Source organism: Oncorhynchus kisutch, linkage group LG23 (assembly GCF_002021735.2).
Source record: "Oncorhynchus kisutch isolate 150728-3 linkage group LG23, Okis_V2, whole genome shotgun sequence".
Taxonomy (NCBI): domain Eukaryota; kingdom Metazoa; phylum Chordata; class Actinopteri; order Salmoniformes; family Salmonidae; genus Oncorhynchus; species Oncorhynchus kisutch.
The window spans coordinates 43,747,239-43,762,900 of record NC_034196.2 but is presented as its reverse complement, the minus strand read 5'-3'; the positions used below and the strand labels follow the sequence as shown (position 1 = coordinate 43,762,900).

Genomic DNA, 15,662 nt, shown 5'->3' with positions numbered 1-15,662 from the left:
TGGCTGTGCTGTACCAGTGTGATGTATGTGAGAGGTGAGGATCAGCTTCACCCCCCCCCCCCCCCCCCCCCCAGTAACATATCAGTCTCTACATCTTTACAGTCATTGACATGTTAGTCATTTAGCAGACGCCTCTTATCCAGAGACAATTACAACTAGACACATTTAACCTTAAGATAACTAGGTGAGGGACGACAACACGTCACACTCGTATCATGTATCATTTACCCCTTCACAGAGTATTTACCAGAAAAGTCAGTGGTAAGTGGGAGGGTTGGGATGGCAAGTTGTTGTTGTTGCATAGCCTGAAAGTCAGTAGGGGCAGTTCCATAGGCACTAGATCATCATCTACCACTAGGCAAGTCTGGAGAGAAGATCATAAACAGTTCATCATCTACCACTAGGCAAGGCTGGCTCATAAACAGTAACAAGGTCCTGGAGAAGCCAGTCAAGTAAGTCTGGAGAGAAGATCATAACAGTAACAAGGTCCTAGAGAAGCCAGTCAAGTAAGTCTGGAGAGAAGATCATAACAGTAACAAGGTCCTAGAGAAGCCAGTCAAGTAAGTCTGGAGAGAAGATCATAACAGTAACAAGGTCCTAGAGAAGCCAGTCAAGTAAGTCTGGAGAGAAGATCATAACAGTAACAAGGTCCTGGAGAAGCCAGTCAAGTAAGTCCCCGTATAAATGGAGGCCCTTCAAGGTCCCTCTCACACCTTCCTCTCTCGCTCTCACACCTTCCTCTCTCGCTCTCACACCTTCCTCTCTCGCTCTCACACCTTCCTCTCTCGCTCTCACACCTTCCTCTCTCGCTCTCACACCTTCCTCTCTCTCTCTCTCACACCTTCCTCTCTCTCTCTCTCACACACACACCTTCCTCTCTCTCTCTCTCTCTCACACACACCTTTCTCTCTCTCACACCTTCCTCTCTCTCTCTCACACCTTCCTCTCTCTCTCACACCTTCCTCTCTCTCTCACACCTTCCTCTCTCTCTCACACCTTCCTCTCTCTCTCACACCTTCCTCTCTCTCTCACACCTTCCTCTCTCTCTCACACCTTCCTCTCTCTCTCACACCTTCCTCTCTCTCACACCTTCCTCTCTCTCTCACACCTTCCTCTCTCTCACACCTTCCTCTCTCTCCCTCACACCTCCCTCTCTCTCACACCTCCCTCTCTCTCTCTCTCACACACCTTCCTCATCTTCCTCTCTCGCTCTCACACACCTTCCTCTTTCTAATCTTCCTCTCTCTCTCTCACACCTTCCTCTCTTTCCAGACAGCTAGGAGGAATGTAAGCAGCCTTGAGACCAGGATGCTCCCTGCCTCTCCCTTTGTGGGTGTTTCTAACCTAGGCACTGTTGACTCACAAAGTCAGGAGCAGCCAGACAAATCAAGTATTCATTAATTTAATTCAGTAGGTCTGCTCTCTCTGTCTGCAGGGTGACAGCCTGGGCTCTGCTCTGAATGGGGAACTCCACATTGATTGCATCACCCCCCCCCCCCCTCTCTCTCTGTGAACACAGATGCAACGCGGTTCAACTGTTCTTTATGAGCGCTGAACTAACTAACGCACGCAGGCAGGTGAGAGAGATTTAAACTTTCACCAATATGAATAAAGAAGACCCCAGGCAACGAGAGGGAGACATACAGAGCCACACCATAGGGAGAGCTAGCTACCTGGTAGATTATTCACGTGGCCTTCCCTTCTCTTCACTCCAACACAGTCAGAGTGACTGAGTGAGTGAGTATCAGTGTGGGATTGTGTATTATTTTAGTTTCCTAACAGTGTGACTTCATCAGCTGGAGAATCCACAATAATAAATGGTAGAAGTCACTTATTCATTCCTATCGAGGCTAAAACTCTTGAAAGCTCTCAGACTTCACAACGTCACCAAGTACTCGACTCTGATATATATAACCACTCATATTGTCAGAACAACATGTAGAGAGAAAGCAGCCACTCGCAGACGAGAGAAAGAGAGAGAGAAAGAGAGAAGGGCGGATATGGAGACAGACTTGCGTGTGCCGAGCACAGAGAGAGAAAGAGAGAAGGGCGGATATGGAGACAGACTTGCGTGTGCCGAGCACAGAGAGAGAAAGAGGGCATGATGACGTGTCAACTCACAGGTGTGTCTGGCCAGAGAGTAGTTGGACCCTCCAGTAGTCAGTCCAAAACCTTCTGGAGCCTGTCCACTGGTCCTGGCACGAGACGGCAGCTTAGGGGGTTCCAGCTCCGCCCCGAACTCCGCCCCGATGACCCCCAGCAGGACGATGGCGGTGGCCTGCTTACGACGCTCTTCATACGAGTTGCAGATCTTCTTGGTGTTGGGAGGCAGGTTGGACAGACAGCCTGGAGAAGAAGATCACAGTGAGAGGGTTGTTTAAGTGCATCAGGTGACAATACTAACAACTGGTGATAAACCAGTTAAAATGATAAATGATAAACTCCTTCTATTGGGTGAAATACCACAGTGTGACATCACAGCGGCAACATTTGTGACCTGTTGCACACAAGGTCAACCAGTGAAGAACGAACACCATTGTAAATACAACACATATTTATTTTCTCTTTTGTACTTGAACTATTTGCATATCGTTACAACACTGTATATAGACATAATATGACATCTGAAATGTTTAGTGTTCATTTTGTATTGTTTATTATCTATTTCACTTTCTTTGGCAATGTTAACATCAATCAATCAAATGTATTGATAAAGCCCTTCGTACATCAGCTGATATATCAAAGTGCTGTACAGAAACCCAGCCTAAAACCCCAAACAGCAAGCAATGCAGGTGTAGAAGCACGGTGGCTTGGAAAAACTCCCTAGAAAGGCCAAAACCTAGGAAGAAACCTAGAGAGGAACAAGGTTATGAGGGGTGGCCAGTCCTCTTCTGGCTGTGCCGGGTGGAGATTATAACAGAACATGGCCAAGATGTTCAAATGTTCATAGATGACCAGCAGGGTCAAATAATAATGTGTTTCCTATGCCAATAAAGCCCTTAAATTGATTGGGAAGAAGGCAGGGAGGGATGCGGAGGGATAGAGAGACAGAGGGAGGGATGCGGAGGGATAGAGAGACAGAGGGAGGGATGCGGAGGGATAGAGAGACAGAGGGAGGGATGGGGAGGGCTAGAGAGACAGAGGGAGGGATGAGGAGGGATAGAGAGACAGAGGGAGGGATGAGGAGGGATAGAGAGACAGAGGGAGGGATGGGGAGGGATAGAGAGACAGAGGGAGGGATGAGGAGGGAGAGAGAGACAGAGGGAGGGATAGAGAGACAGAGGGAGGGATGAGGAGGGATAGAGAGACAGAGGGAGGGATGAGGAGGGAGAGAGAGACAGAGGGAGGGATAGAGAGATAGAGGGAGGGATGAGGAGGGAGAGAGAGACAGAGGGAGGGATAGAGAGACAGAGGGAGGGATGAGGAGGGATAGAGAGACAGAGGGAGGGATGGGGAGGGATAGAGAGACAGAGGGAGGGATGGGGAGGGATAGAGAGACAGAGGGAGGGATGGGGAGGGCTAGAGAGACAGAGGGAGGGATGAGGAGGGCTAGAGAGACAGAGGGAGGGATGAGGAGGGATAGAGAGACAGAGGGAGGGATGGGGAGGGCTAGAGAGACAGAGGGAGGGATGAGGAGGGACAGAGGGAGGGATAGAGAGACAGAGGGAGAGATGGGGAGGGCTAGAGAGACAGAGGGAGAGATGGGGAGGGATAGCGAGAGATGGGGAGGGATAGCGAGACAGAGGGAGAGTGTCTCTATGGTGTTAAGTCAAACTTCAGAGAAGAGAGGGGGGTATGGTTAGAGCAATCCCAATGCTACCATTACTAACACACAGCTGAATGGAGAGTAGCTAGCTAGCTGTTACTAACACTGCTGAATGGAGGGTTGTTAGCTAGCTGTTACTAACACACAGCTGAATGGAGGGTAGCTAACTGTTACTAACACAGCTGAATGGAGGGTAGCTAACTGTTACTAACACAGCTGAATGGAGGGTAGTTAGCTGTTACTAACACAGCTGAATGGAGGGTAGTTAGCTGTTACTAACACAGCTGAATGGAGGGTAGTTAGCTGTTACTAACACAGCTGAATGGAGGGTAGTTAGCTGTTACTAACACAGCTGAATGGAGGGTAGTTAGCTGTTACTAACACAGCTGAATGGAGGGTAGTTAGCTGTTACTAACACGGCTGAATGGAGGGTAGCTAGCTGTTACTAACACGGCTAAATGGAGGGTAGTTAGCTGTTACTAACACGGCTAAATGGAGGGTAGTTAGCTGTTACTAACACAGCTGAATGGAGGGTAGCTAGCTGTTACTAACACAGAGCTGAATGGAGAGTAGCTAGCTGTTACTAACACAGCTGAATGGAGGGTAGTTAGCTGCTAGTAACACATAGCTGAATGGAGGGTAGCTAGCTGTTACTAACACATCTGAATGGAGAGTAGCTAGCTGTTACTAACACAGCTGAATGGAGGGTAGTTAGCTGTTACTAACAGCTGAATGGAGGGTAGCTAGCTGTTACTAACACGGCTGAATGGAGGGTAGCTAGCTGTTACTAACACAGCTGAATGGAGGGTAGCTAGCTGTTACTAACACGGCTGAATGGGGGGTAGCTAGCTGTTACTAACACGGTTGAATGGAGGGTAGCTAGCTGTTACTAACACACAGCTGAATGGAGGGTAGATAGCTGCTAGTAACACAGCTGAATGGAGGGTAGCTAGCTGTTACTAACACACAGCTGAATGGAGGGTAGCTAGCTGTTACTAACACAGCTGAATGGAGGGTAGATAGCTGCTAGTAATACAGCTGAATGGAGGGTAGCTAGCTGTTACTAACACACAGCTGAATGGAGGGTAGCTAGCTGTTACTAACACAGCTGAATGGAGGGTAGATAGCTGCTAGTAACACACAACTGAATGGAGGGTAGTTAGAGCTGAATAGGGCTGTCACAGGTCTATTCTCCTTACCAGGACCCATTTGTTCCTCCGGGCCGCCCCTCCCACCCCCCCCACGGCCAGGTCAGAGTCATGTTCAAAGAACGGGGTCTACGGGTCGACGTCTGTGTGTGTGTCTAGAGGACACTGATCACATGCAGCCTGCCTGCATGGCCCCCTCTAATGACCCGGGTGCTCTACTAAATATGAGGGGCGAAGACGGGCCTCGTTTCGGAAGTGAGGGGAGCGCTGGGCTATTGTCCTTTTGGGGCTTGTAACCCATGAGCCCCCCTCCTGCTTTACTCATACAACCCCGCCCCAACATCAGACCTGCTGTTTGGCCATCCGCACCTGCCAGCAATTGCTAATAACCCATCCGCAACCAGCCGACAATATGTGATAAAGTGAAAATCTGTGGCCCGCATTTGACCGTAACCCGCTAATATAGAAATTGCGGTGTACAGTCAGACGGTGGAGCAACTTTATTAATTTTTTAGACAGGCCTATGAACATTTGGGACATTCAGTAGGCTATTAGTTAGTCAACTTGTTTATAATACAATACATACGAGCTCGTCTTCGGTCATTACTTGTGGCTCTAGAATATTAAAACATTTTGCTCACTCCGAATGTCATCAATCCATAGAATGAATGCTTCTATAAAGGTCGACGTCGGTAAAATATTATCTTTCATCTCTGCTTCTTTCGCACAGCAAATACATTTAGGGACCGGGGAGAAAGTGCAATAGCTAGACCTATAGTTACATTATGAGGCTATGTGAGGGGTTATAGTTAACATTATGAGGCTATGTGAGGGGTTATAGTAACATTATGAGGCTATGTGAGGGGTTATAGTTACATTATGAGGCTATGTGAGAGGTTATAGTTACATTATGAGGCTATGTGAGAGGTTATAGTTACATTATGAGGCTATGTGAGAGGTTATAGTTAACATTATGAGGCTATGTGAGAGGTTATAGTTACATTATGAGGCTATGTGAGGGGTTATAGTTACATTATGAGGCTATGTGAGACGTTATAGACCATCAGTCAGAGTCCAGATCTCTTGACTGCTATTCCATTTAACCCATCTGAACAGTAGCCTTCAGTTCCTTTAATGTGCCATTTTGAAGTCCCCGTCTTGTGACTGTCGAATGTGTATAGCGCCTCACAATCATCACACATTAAATAGCCCATACAATATTTCATGACCCTAAACCCACACCGCCCTGCAGATATAACCGCGGGGACTACGGGTTATGAATCAACGACACATCACTAGTGTGTGTGTGTGCGCGCATGAGGTGCATACTGTATGTGTGTTGGAACAAAGGGCCAGGCATGACTGTGTTTTAAGCTGCAGGGCTGACCGTTTGGTCACCTGACCTCTACAGACCGGTCAGCTAACCTCTTTCAGAGGGGGAAGGGAGGGGACAGAGAGAGAGGAAGGAGAAGGGAAGGGGGGGTAGAAGGATGGAGGGAGGGGAGGTGGAGTGGGAGGGAGGGGAGGTGGAGTGGGGGGAAGGATAGATGGAGGGGTGTGGAAGTAGGGGAGATGAGGGAGGGATCGGGTTGTGGAGGGGTGAGGAGGATGGCGGGAGGGGGGTAGAAGGATGGAGGGAGGTGAGGTGGAGTGGGAGGGAGGGAGGGGAGGTGGAGTGAGTGGGAGGGAGGGGAGGTGGAGTGGGGGGAAGGATAGATGGAAGGGTGTGGAAGTAGGGGAGATGAGGGAGGGATGAGGGAGGGGTGAGGAGGATGGCGGAGGGGGGTGGAAGGGAGAATAGGATGGAGGGAGGGGGTGTGGAGGAGAGAGGATGGAGGGAGGGGGTGTGGAGGAGAGGGAATGGAGGGTGGCCGGGGGAGGGAGGGGTGTGGAGGAGAGAGGATGGAGGGAGGGGTGTGGAGGAGAGGGAAGGCTGAGGGAGGGGGTTGGAAGGGAGAACAGGATGGAGGGATGGGGGTGTGGAGGGAAAGGTATAGGGGTGGCGGGTTGAGGGAGAGAGAGAGCAAGTAGGCAGGAGTAAAGGTGTGTTAGGGATAGCATAAGAGCAGGACAGGAAGAGAGAAGGAGAGAGAAGGAGAGAGAAGGAGAGAGAGAAGGAAAGAGAAGGAGAGAGACGGAAAGAGAAGGAGAGCGAAGGAGAGCGAGAAGGAGAGAGAGGAAGGAGAGAGAGAAGGAGAGAAGGAAAGAGAAGGAGAGAAGGAGAGAGAGAAGGAGAGAGGTGAGGGAGAGACAGAAGGTGAGAGGGAGAGAGAGAAGGAGAGAGAAGGAGAGAGATGGAAAGAGATGGAAAGAGAAGGAGAGAGAAGGAGAGAGAAGGAGAGAGAGGGAGAGAGAGAAGGAAAGAGAAGGAGAGAGAGAAGGAAAGAGAAGGAGAGGGAGAAGGATAGAGAAGGAGAGAGAAGGAGAGAGAAGGAGAGAGAGGGAGAGAGAGAAGGAAAGAGAAGGAGAGAGAGAAGGAAAGAGAAGGAGAGAGAGAAGGAGAGAGGGAGAGAGAGAAGGATAGAGAAGGAGAGAGAAGGAGAGAGAAGGAGAGAGAAGGAGAGAGAGGGAGAGAGAGGGAGAGAGAGAATAAAAGAGAAGGAAAGAGAGAAGGTGAGAGAGAAGGTGAGAGATGGTGAGCTGGCGTGACATTCTGAGATCAGGATGAATGGGTAGCGGCTCTCGGTGGCTGAGATTGCTTTATAGCATTTCATTTGGTTTGTTCCACTGCTTGGGTGAGCACAGCCCCGGTTATGGATTTCTATTCTAATGCGCTGGAGCAGGCGCTGAGAGAGGCCAATGAGGCAGCTGCTGGAGCAGGGGGGACCTACGCGCAGGGGGCCTGATCAATAGGACAGGGCTGGGGAGGGGGGGTGGGACGGGGCTGAGGAGGAGGAGGCAGGGCTGAGCTAGGGTACAGCGCTGGGGTAAGGGAGGGCTGGGGAATGGGATATGGGGCTGGTGAAGGGTGGAGGGTAGAGGGTTGGAATAGGGCTGAGTCTGGGGATAGGGAAGGGAGAGTGGTGGGCAGCAGGCTCTTGCCAAAACATAGGTATCATGTATGCTTGCTTACAGCTATGCTAAACGTACAGCCTACTAATGGCAACCACTGACAGCTCCAGAGAGTCAACTCTCCACCTATTGTCAACAGATACACAGAGGACTAAAGTGACGACAATGTCAGCAGACATATATTAAAGGGATAGACATTTTGGAAATGAAATACTTAACCAGAGTCAGATGAACTCCTGGATACCATTTGTATGTCCCTGCATTCAGTTTGAAGGTGGTTTCTGGAACCATTGCTAGGAACAATTAGCGTATTAGCCCTAACAATAACTGAAGCTTGATTTTCTTCAATATATACATTTTTTTTTTTACAGAGGAGAAACACAGCTATGACACGATTGGTTTCATTGTGACATCATAAAGGTGCATTCCATTCATTCATTGTGACATCATAAAGGTGCATTCCAGTCCAAACGAAATGCTTCCTTGCAGGTTCGTTCGACAATACGAACTGATACAATTTAAGAATATGAACATAAAGTAAATGGCAGTGGAATAGAATAAATATTTTAGCATAAATATAATACAGGAAGGCACAAGTGTAGAAATGGAGCAGTATACTAAGAGTCTGGTGGTAGTGATGTGTTCTAAGGTGCAGAGAATCAGAGCAGATGGTCAGTCCACTTCAAGTGTTAAGCAGTCTGATGGCTTGTAGATAAAACGGTCTCTGAGCCTGTCGGTATCAGACCTCATGTTCCGACGGTGAGGGAGTGAACAGCTCGTGGCTGGGGTGTGTGGAGTCCTTGATGATGCTTTGTGCTTTCGTCAGGTACTGACTTGAGTAGATGTCACGGGATGGTTAGAAGCACGATCCCAGTGATGTACTGGGCCATCTTCAACACCTGCCGGAGGGCCTTGCAGTCGTGGACAAAGAAAATTCCAAACCAGTCCATGATGCAACTGGTTAGGACACTCTCGAAGGTGCAGTGGAAGTATTTGAAGAGGACCTGGGGCGGCCACATTTCTTCAGCCGCCTTAGGAAGTAGAGACGCTGTTGTGCCATCTTGACAAGAGTGGCGGTGTTGTTGGTCCATGTTAAGTCCTTGGTGATGTCGGCGCAGAGGAACTTAAAACTGCTGACTCTCTCTACTGCAGTCCCGTTGATGTGGATCTGGGCGTGTTCCCTCCTCTGCTTCCTGAAGTCAACAATCAACTCCTGTTTTGCTGATGTTGAAGGAGAGGTTGTTGTCCTGGCACCACAATGCCAGTTAACTTACCTCCTCCCTATAGGCTGACTTGTCGTTGTTGGTTATCAGGTCTACAACGGTGGTGTCGGTGGTGTCGTCAGCAAACTTGATGAGTTGGTGTCGTGCAGAGCCACACAGTCGTGGGTGAACAAGGAGTACAGCAGAGGGCTGAGGACAAACCCCTGGGGGGCCCCTGAATTAGTTTGGGGGTGTTGTTGCCAATCGTCACTGGGACAATGGTGGTCTCCTCAAAAGCAGGTGGGGACCACAACCTGGGACAGGTTGAAGATGTCAGAGAAGACGCCCGCCAGCTGGCACACACTGAGGACATCGAGGACGCCATCTGGGACGGCAGCTTTGTGAGTACTCACTTCTTTTGAGAAGAGGGAGAGAAAAAGCATCTGGTCATCCAGAGCAGCGAGAGTCCTCCTGGATGGCTCTGTATTGTCTGCCTCGAAGAGAGCATACAATGTGTTGAGCTCGTCTGGGAGGGATGCTTCAGTGGGCACCACACAGCTGGATTTGCCTTTGTAGTTTGTCATAGTCCTAGCCACGTGCGATTCAAGTCTGATTGTTGATGAACATCAATTAAAGTTTGATTCTGTATTGTCTTTTTGCGCCATGTTGTGTGTCACTGAGTCATCGGGGTTCGTTCTGCTGACATTGAACGCTGCAGTACGGGCTCTCAGCATGGTACGGCTATCTCCGTTTGTCCAGGGTTTTTGGTTGGGATATGTCCGGATTGTTACTGCGGGTACAACATCATCAACACATTTCCGAATGAAGCCTGTGACTGATGATGTATATTCCTCAATGTTGACGGATGAGTCCGAGTGGAAATGATTCAGTCCGAGTGGAAATGATTCAGTCCGAGCGGAAATGATTCAGTCCGAGCAGAAATGATTCAGTCCGAGTGGAAATGATTCAGTCCGAGTGGAAATGATTCTTTGAACATATTCAAATCAGTTCAATTCTCAAAACAGTCGTGCCGCATCTGTCCAGCACTGTCACTATTCTCTGTGTTGGTAGCTGCCTCTTGAGTTGCTGCTTGTAGTCGTGTGACTGTGCAACACAAAAAACAACAAGTCAATCCATTCTGATGACTGGCTGACTGACATGCCCTTGGAGAGGTGCAGTGATGGACATTAATGCAAGACAAATAGGAATACACCCTATTCCCTATATAGTGCACTCTCTTTGACCAGGTACCCATAGTGCACTATATAGGGAGCCACTTGGAACACACATGCCATCAACGCAAGACCAACTCAGGCTTGGGATGAGATTCTGAATGATCGTCTTGAGAGAATTTGCACTCAGGCAAATAGACAGAGCATAATGAAAATAATTAAGGCATGGTTAAGTTTGAATTTGTCGTCAACTATGAGAACAGCGGATTGTGGGTCGCCCTATGGGACGATTGTGGGTCGCCCTATGGGACTCCCAATCACGGCCGGTTGTGAGAGGCGCAGCGGTCGAAGCACCTCAGTGCCAGAGGCGTCACTACAAAACATCGAGCTTCAATCAGTCCATACTACTTCATGGTATGACACAACACACCAGCAGGTTCCTTTATTACAGGTGTCTCACCACCACCGATCATAACCCCCCCCCTTCCAGGCCAGAGAACAGGTTGACCTAAAGCTGACCTCCCTCCTACACACACAGCAGGTACCTTTATTACAGGTGTCTTCACCACCACCGATCATGGTGACCTTTAACCTATAGACATCATGACCCCCCCCCCCCCCTTCTTCCAGGCCAGAGAACAGGTTGACCTAAAGCTGACCTCCCTCCTACACACACAGCAGGTACCATGTCTAGAACAGAAACACACAGAGGCAGGTGAATTGACCTCCCAGTGACCTCTAGCTACAGCACAGTCTCTGTCCACCCACAGGCCTGTACACACCATTATACACACTAAACCACCAACACTATACATTACAACCTTAGCAAAAATTGCATTTTTGAAAAGCCCAAAATATTTAGTTTAAAACCAAAACATTTTTTATTTTACCCCCTTTTTCTCCCCAACTTTGTGATTACGATCTTGTCTCATCGCTGTAACTCCCCAACGGGCTCGGGAGGCGAAGGTCGAGTCATGCGACCTCCGAAACATGACCCACCAAACCGCGCTTCTTCTAATCACCCGCACGCTGAACCAGGAAGTGATCTGTGTCGGAGGAAACGTTGTTGAACTGACGACCGGTGGTCAGCCTGCAGGTGCCCGGCCCGCCACAAGGAGTCGCTAGAGTGCAATGAGCCATGTAAAGCTCCCCTGGCCAAACCCTCAAATAACCCAGACGACGCTGGGCCAATTGTGCGCCGCCCTATGGGACTCCCAATCACGGCCTGTTGTGATACAGCCCGGGATTGAACCAGGGTCTGTGGTGACGCCTCTAGCACTGCGACTCGGGTGGCCCGGACCAGAACTATTCTTGTTTATATTAATATCAAACCTAAATTCTCGGTGAGTATTGTTCAACTTAGCCTTGAAGCACGTGTGTCCCGTAGACAGTACTGAGACCCTGCACTACCCTACTAATTACAAAGAGACCCTGCACTACCCTACTAATTACAAAGAGACCCTGCACTACCCTACTAATTACAAAGAGACCCTGCACTACCCCACTAATTACAAAGAGACCCTGCACTACCCCACTAATTACAGAGAGACCCTGCACTACCCCACTAATTACAGAGACCCTGCACTACCCCACTAATTACAAAGAGACCCTGCACTACCCCACTAATTACAAAGAGACCCTGCACTACCCCACTAATTACAAAGAGACCCTGCACTACCCCACTAATTACAAAGAGACCCTGCACTACCCCACTAATTACAAAGAGACCCTGCACTACCCCACTAATTACAAGTGAGAGAACGAGAGAGAGAACGAGAGAGAGAGAGAACGAGAGAGAGAGAGAACGAGAGAGAGAGAGAACGAGAGAGAGAGAGAGAGAGAGAGAACGAGAGAGAGAGAGAACGAGAGAGAGAGAGAGAGAGAGAGAGAGAACGAGAGAGAGAGAGAGAGAGAACGAGAGAGAGAGAGAGAGAGAGAAGCAAAATCCTGCTGCAGTTTCATCCATTAACAGAGGATTGTTCTGCCTCGCTCTCTCTCACCCTTCACCCTCTCACTCCTCCACTCTCCCCTTCCTCTCTCCTCTCCCCACGCTTTCCCTCCTCGCTCTCTCTCTCTCTCTCTCTCTCTCTGCCTGCCTCTCACCCTTCACCCTCTCACTCCTCCACTCTCCCCTTCCTCTCTCCTCTCCTCACGCTTTCCCTCCTCGCGCTCTCTCCTCCCTCTCGCTCCTCTCTGCAGAGTTGGTGTTTAATCATAGCTAACAACTGACACACACATCCATTCTCCTGACAAGACAGTTGATCACCCAATAACACCTCACAAATTAATAATCACAAAAAACTGCTGAGGGAACTAGAGAGAGGAGGGAACAAGAGGAGGAGAAGGTAAAGACTGATGAGGAGGAGGGAGAGAAAGAACAGCATGCCCCAACATCTCCTTTCATAGCCTGAAGACAGACAAGTGCTTCAGTTCTCTCTTAAAAACAATAGACTATTTAAATAATCTGCCACACTTTCTCATATACGGTAACAAGAAGAATAACTAAATGAGAAAATCGAAGTGATCATGATTTTAATCAAATAGTTCTAGTCAACAGGTAGAGGATACACTAAATTAGAGTCCATATGTTTGTTTCATATTGGCATTATAAAACTATACCGGCGTTTCCCAAGCCAGCATATATAGAGAGCAATAACCCAGCTCTAGGCCGCGTGCGTCTGTGGGGCGGCTCTAGGCCGCGTGCGTCCGTGGAGCGGCCCTAGGCCGCGTGCGTCTGTGGGGCGGCTCTAGGCCGCGTGCGTCTGTGGGGCGGCTCTAGGCCGCGTGTGTCGTGGGGCGGCTCTAGGACCAGACTCAGTGGTCCAAAGCACACTGATACACCCTGAAACACACACACTGTAACCCCCCCCCCCCCCCCCAATAAAACACAGGAACACAGGCTGTACCAACCGAGGCCCGTCCTCTACACCTGCCGCGGCCCGTCCTCTACACCTGCCGCGGCCCGTCCTCTACACCTGCCGCGGCCCGTCCTCTACACCTGCCGCGGCCCGTCCTCTACACCTGCCGCGGCCCGTCCTCCGGGTGTGTTAAATCCCTGTACAGCAGTGAGAGATGTAGACACTACGGCCCTGCTCCATTCAAGGTAAACCAAATAAACCTGTCCAGAAGCCATCAGAACTAGACCACGTGGTAGAGGAGGGCCAATGAGAGCCGCTCAGTCTGACAACTGTTGTTATCGAATCATTAAGCACCTTTCACATTCTTTCACAACCCACCGACCAGCTGCCGCCTCAAACACACACACACACACACACCAATCCAGCCTCTCCCTCCTGCCCAGCCAGCCTCTCTCCCACCTTACATCACAACAACTCCAACACGGTGCTCCCCCTCTTCTCCCCTCCCCCGTCTTTAAAACAATCATCAGGAGTGCTTCCTAAATTAAACAGGGTCAGCCCGGCTGTGTCAATCCCCGAGTCTCCTCTTCCCATCCAGCATCCAGGCTATATCGTATTTACTCCTCCGCCGCCATATCCCCTGTACCGCCGTACAGCCATATCCCCTGTACCCCCGGTATCCCCTGTACCCTCTCCGTACCATCATATCCCCTGTACCCCCCGTACCGTCATATCCCCCGTACCCCCCGTACCATCATATCCCCTGTACCCCCCCGTACCGTCATATCCCCCGTACCCCCCGTACCATCATATCCCCTGTACCCCCCCGTACCGTCATATCCCCCGTATCCCCCGTACCATCATATCCCCTGTACCCTCCGTACCGTCATATCCCCCGTACCATCGTATCCCCTGTACCCCCCGTTCCGTCATATCCCCCGTATCCCCCGTACCATCATATCCCCTGTACCCCCCGTACCATCATATCCCCTGTACCCCCCCCCGTACCATCATATCCCCTGTACCCCCGTATCCTCCGTACCATCATATCCCCTGTACCCCCCGTATCCCCCGTACCATCATATCCCCTGTACCCCCCGTATCCCCCGTACCATCATATCCCCTCTTCTCCCCTCCCCCGTCTTTAAAACAATCATCAGGAGTGCTTCCTAAATTAAACAGGGTCAGCCCGGCTGTGTCAATCCCCGAGTCTCCTCTTCCCATCCAGCATCCAGGCTATATCGTATTTACTCCTCCGCCGCCATATCCCCTGTACCGCCGTACAGCCATATCCCCTGTACCCCCGGTATCCCCTGTACCCTCTCCGTACCATCATATCCCCTGTACCCCCCGTACCGTCATATCCCCCGTACCCCCCGTACCATCATATCCCCTGTACCCCACCGTACCGTCATATCCCCCGTATCCCCCGTACCATCATATCCCCTGTACACCCAGTACCGTCATATCCCCCGTACCATCGTATCCCCTTTACCCCCCGTTCCGTCATATCCCCCGTATCCCCCGTACCATCATATCCCCTGTACCCCCCGTACCATCATATCCCCTGTACCCCCCCCGTACCATCATATCCCCTGTACCCCCGTATCCTCCGTACCATCATATCCCCTGTACCCCCCGTATCCCCCGTACCATCATATCCCCTGTACCCCCCGTATCATCATATCCCCTGTACCCCCCGTATCCCCCGTACCATCATATACCCTGTACCCCCCGTATCCCCCGTACCATCATATCCCCTGCACCCCCCGTACCATCATATCCCCTGTACCCTCTCCGTACCATCATATCCCCTGTACCCCCCGTACCGTCATATCCCCCGTATTTTCCGTACCATCATATCCCCTGTACCCCCCGTATCCCCCGTACCATCATATCCCCTGTACCCCCCGTACCGTCATATCCCCTGTACCCCCCGTACCATCATATCCCATGTACCCCCCGTACCGTCATATCCCCCTTATCCCCCGTACCATCATATCCCCTGTACCCCCCGTAATATCCGTACCATCATATCCCCTGTACCGCCGTACAGCCATATCCCCTGTACCCCCGGTATCCCCTGTACCCTCTCCGTACCATCATATCCCCTGTACCCCCCGTACCGTCATATCCCCCGTACCCCCCGTACCATCATATCCCCTGTACCCCACCGTACCGTCATATCCCCCGTATCCCCCGTACCATCATATCCCCTGTACACCCAGTACCGTCATATCCCCCGTACCATCGTATCCCCTTTACCCCCCGTTCCGTCATATCCCCCGTATCCCCCGTACCATCATATCCCCTGTACCCCCCGTACCATCATATCCCCTGTACCCCCCCCCGTACCATCATATCCCCTGTACCCCCGTATCCTCCGTACCATCATATCCCCTGTACCCCCCGTATCCCCCGTACCATCATATCCCCTGTACCCCCCGTATCATCATATCCCCTGTACCCCCCGTATCCCCCGTACCATCATATACCCTGTACCC

The 15,662-nt window shown here is 50.6% G+C and overlaps 1 protein-coding gene across 3 annotated transcripts in view; it reads right to left on the bottom strand.

The window, feature by feature from the left end:
- Window positions 1–15,662, bottom strand: part of wdr7 (WD repeat domain 7) — a 323,738-nt gene that overhangs the window by 127,218 nt on the left and 180,858 nt on the right. For all 3 annotated transcript variants that reach the window (XM_031802280.1, XM_031802281.1, XM_031802282.1), the window contains one exon: window positions 2,122–2,346. In XM_031802280.1, coding sequence (XP_031658140.1) covers window positions 2,122–2,346 — 225 coding nt within the window. The remainder of the gene's footprint in view (window positions 1–2,121; window positions 2,347–15,662) is intronic.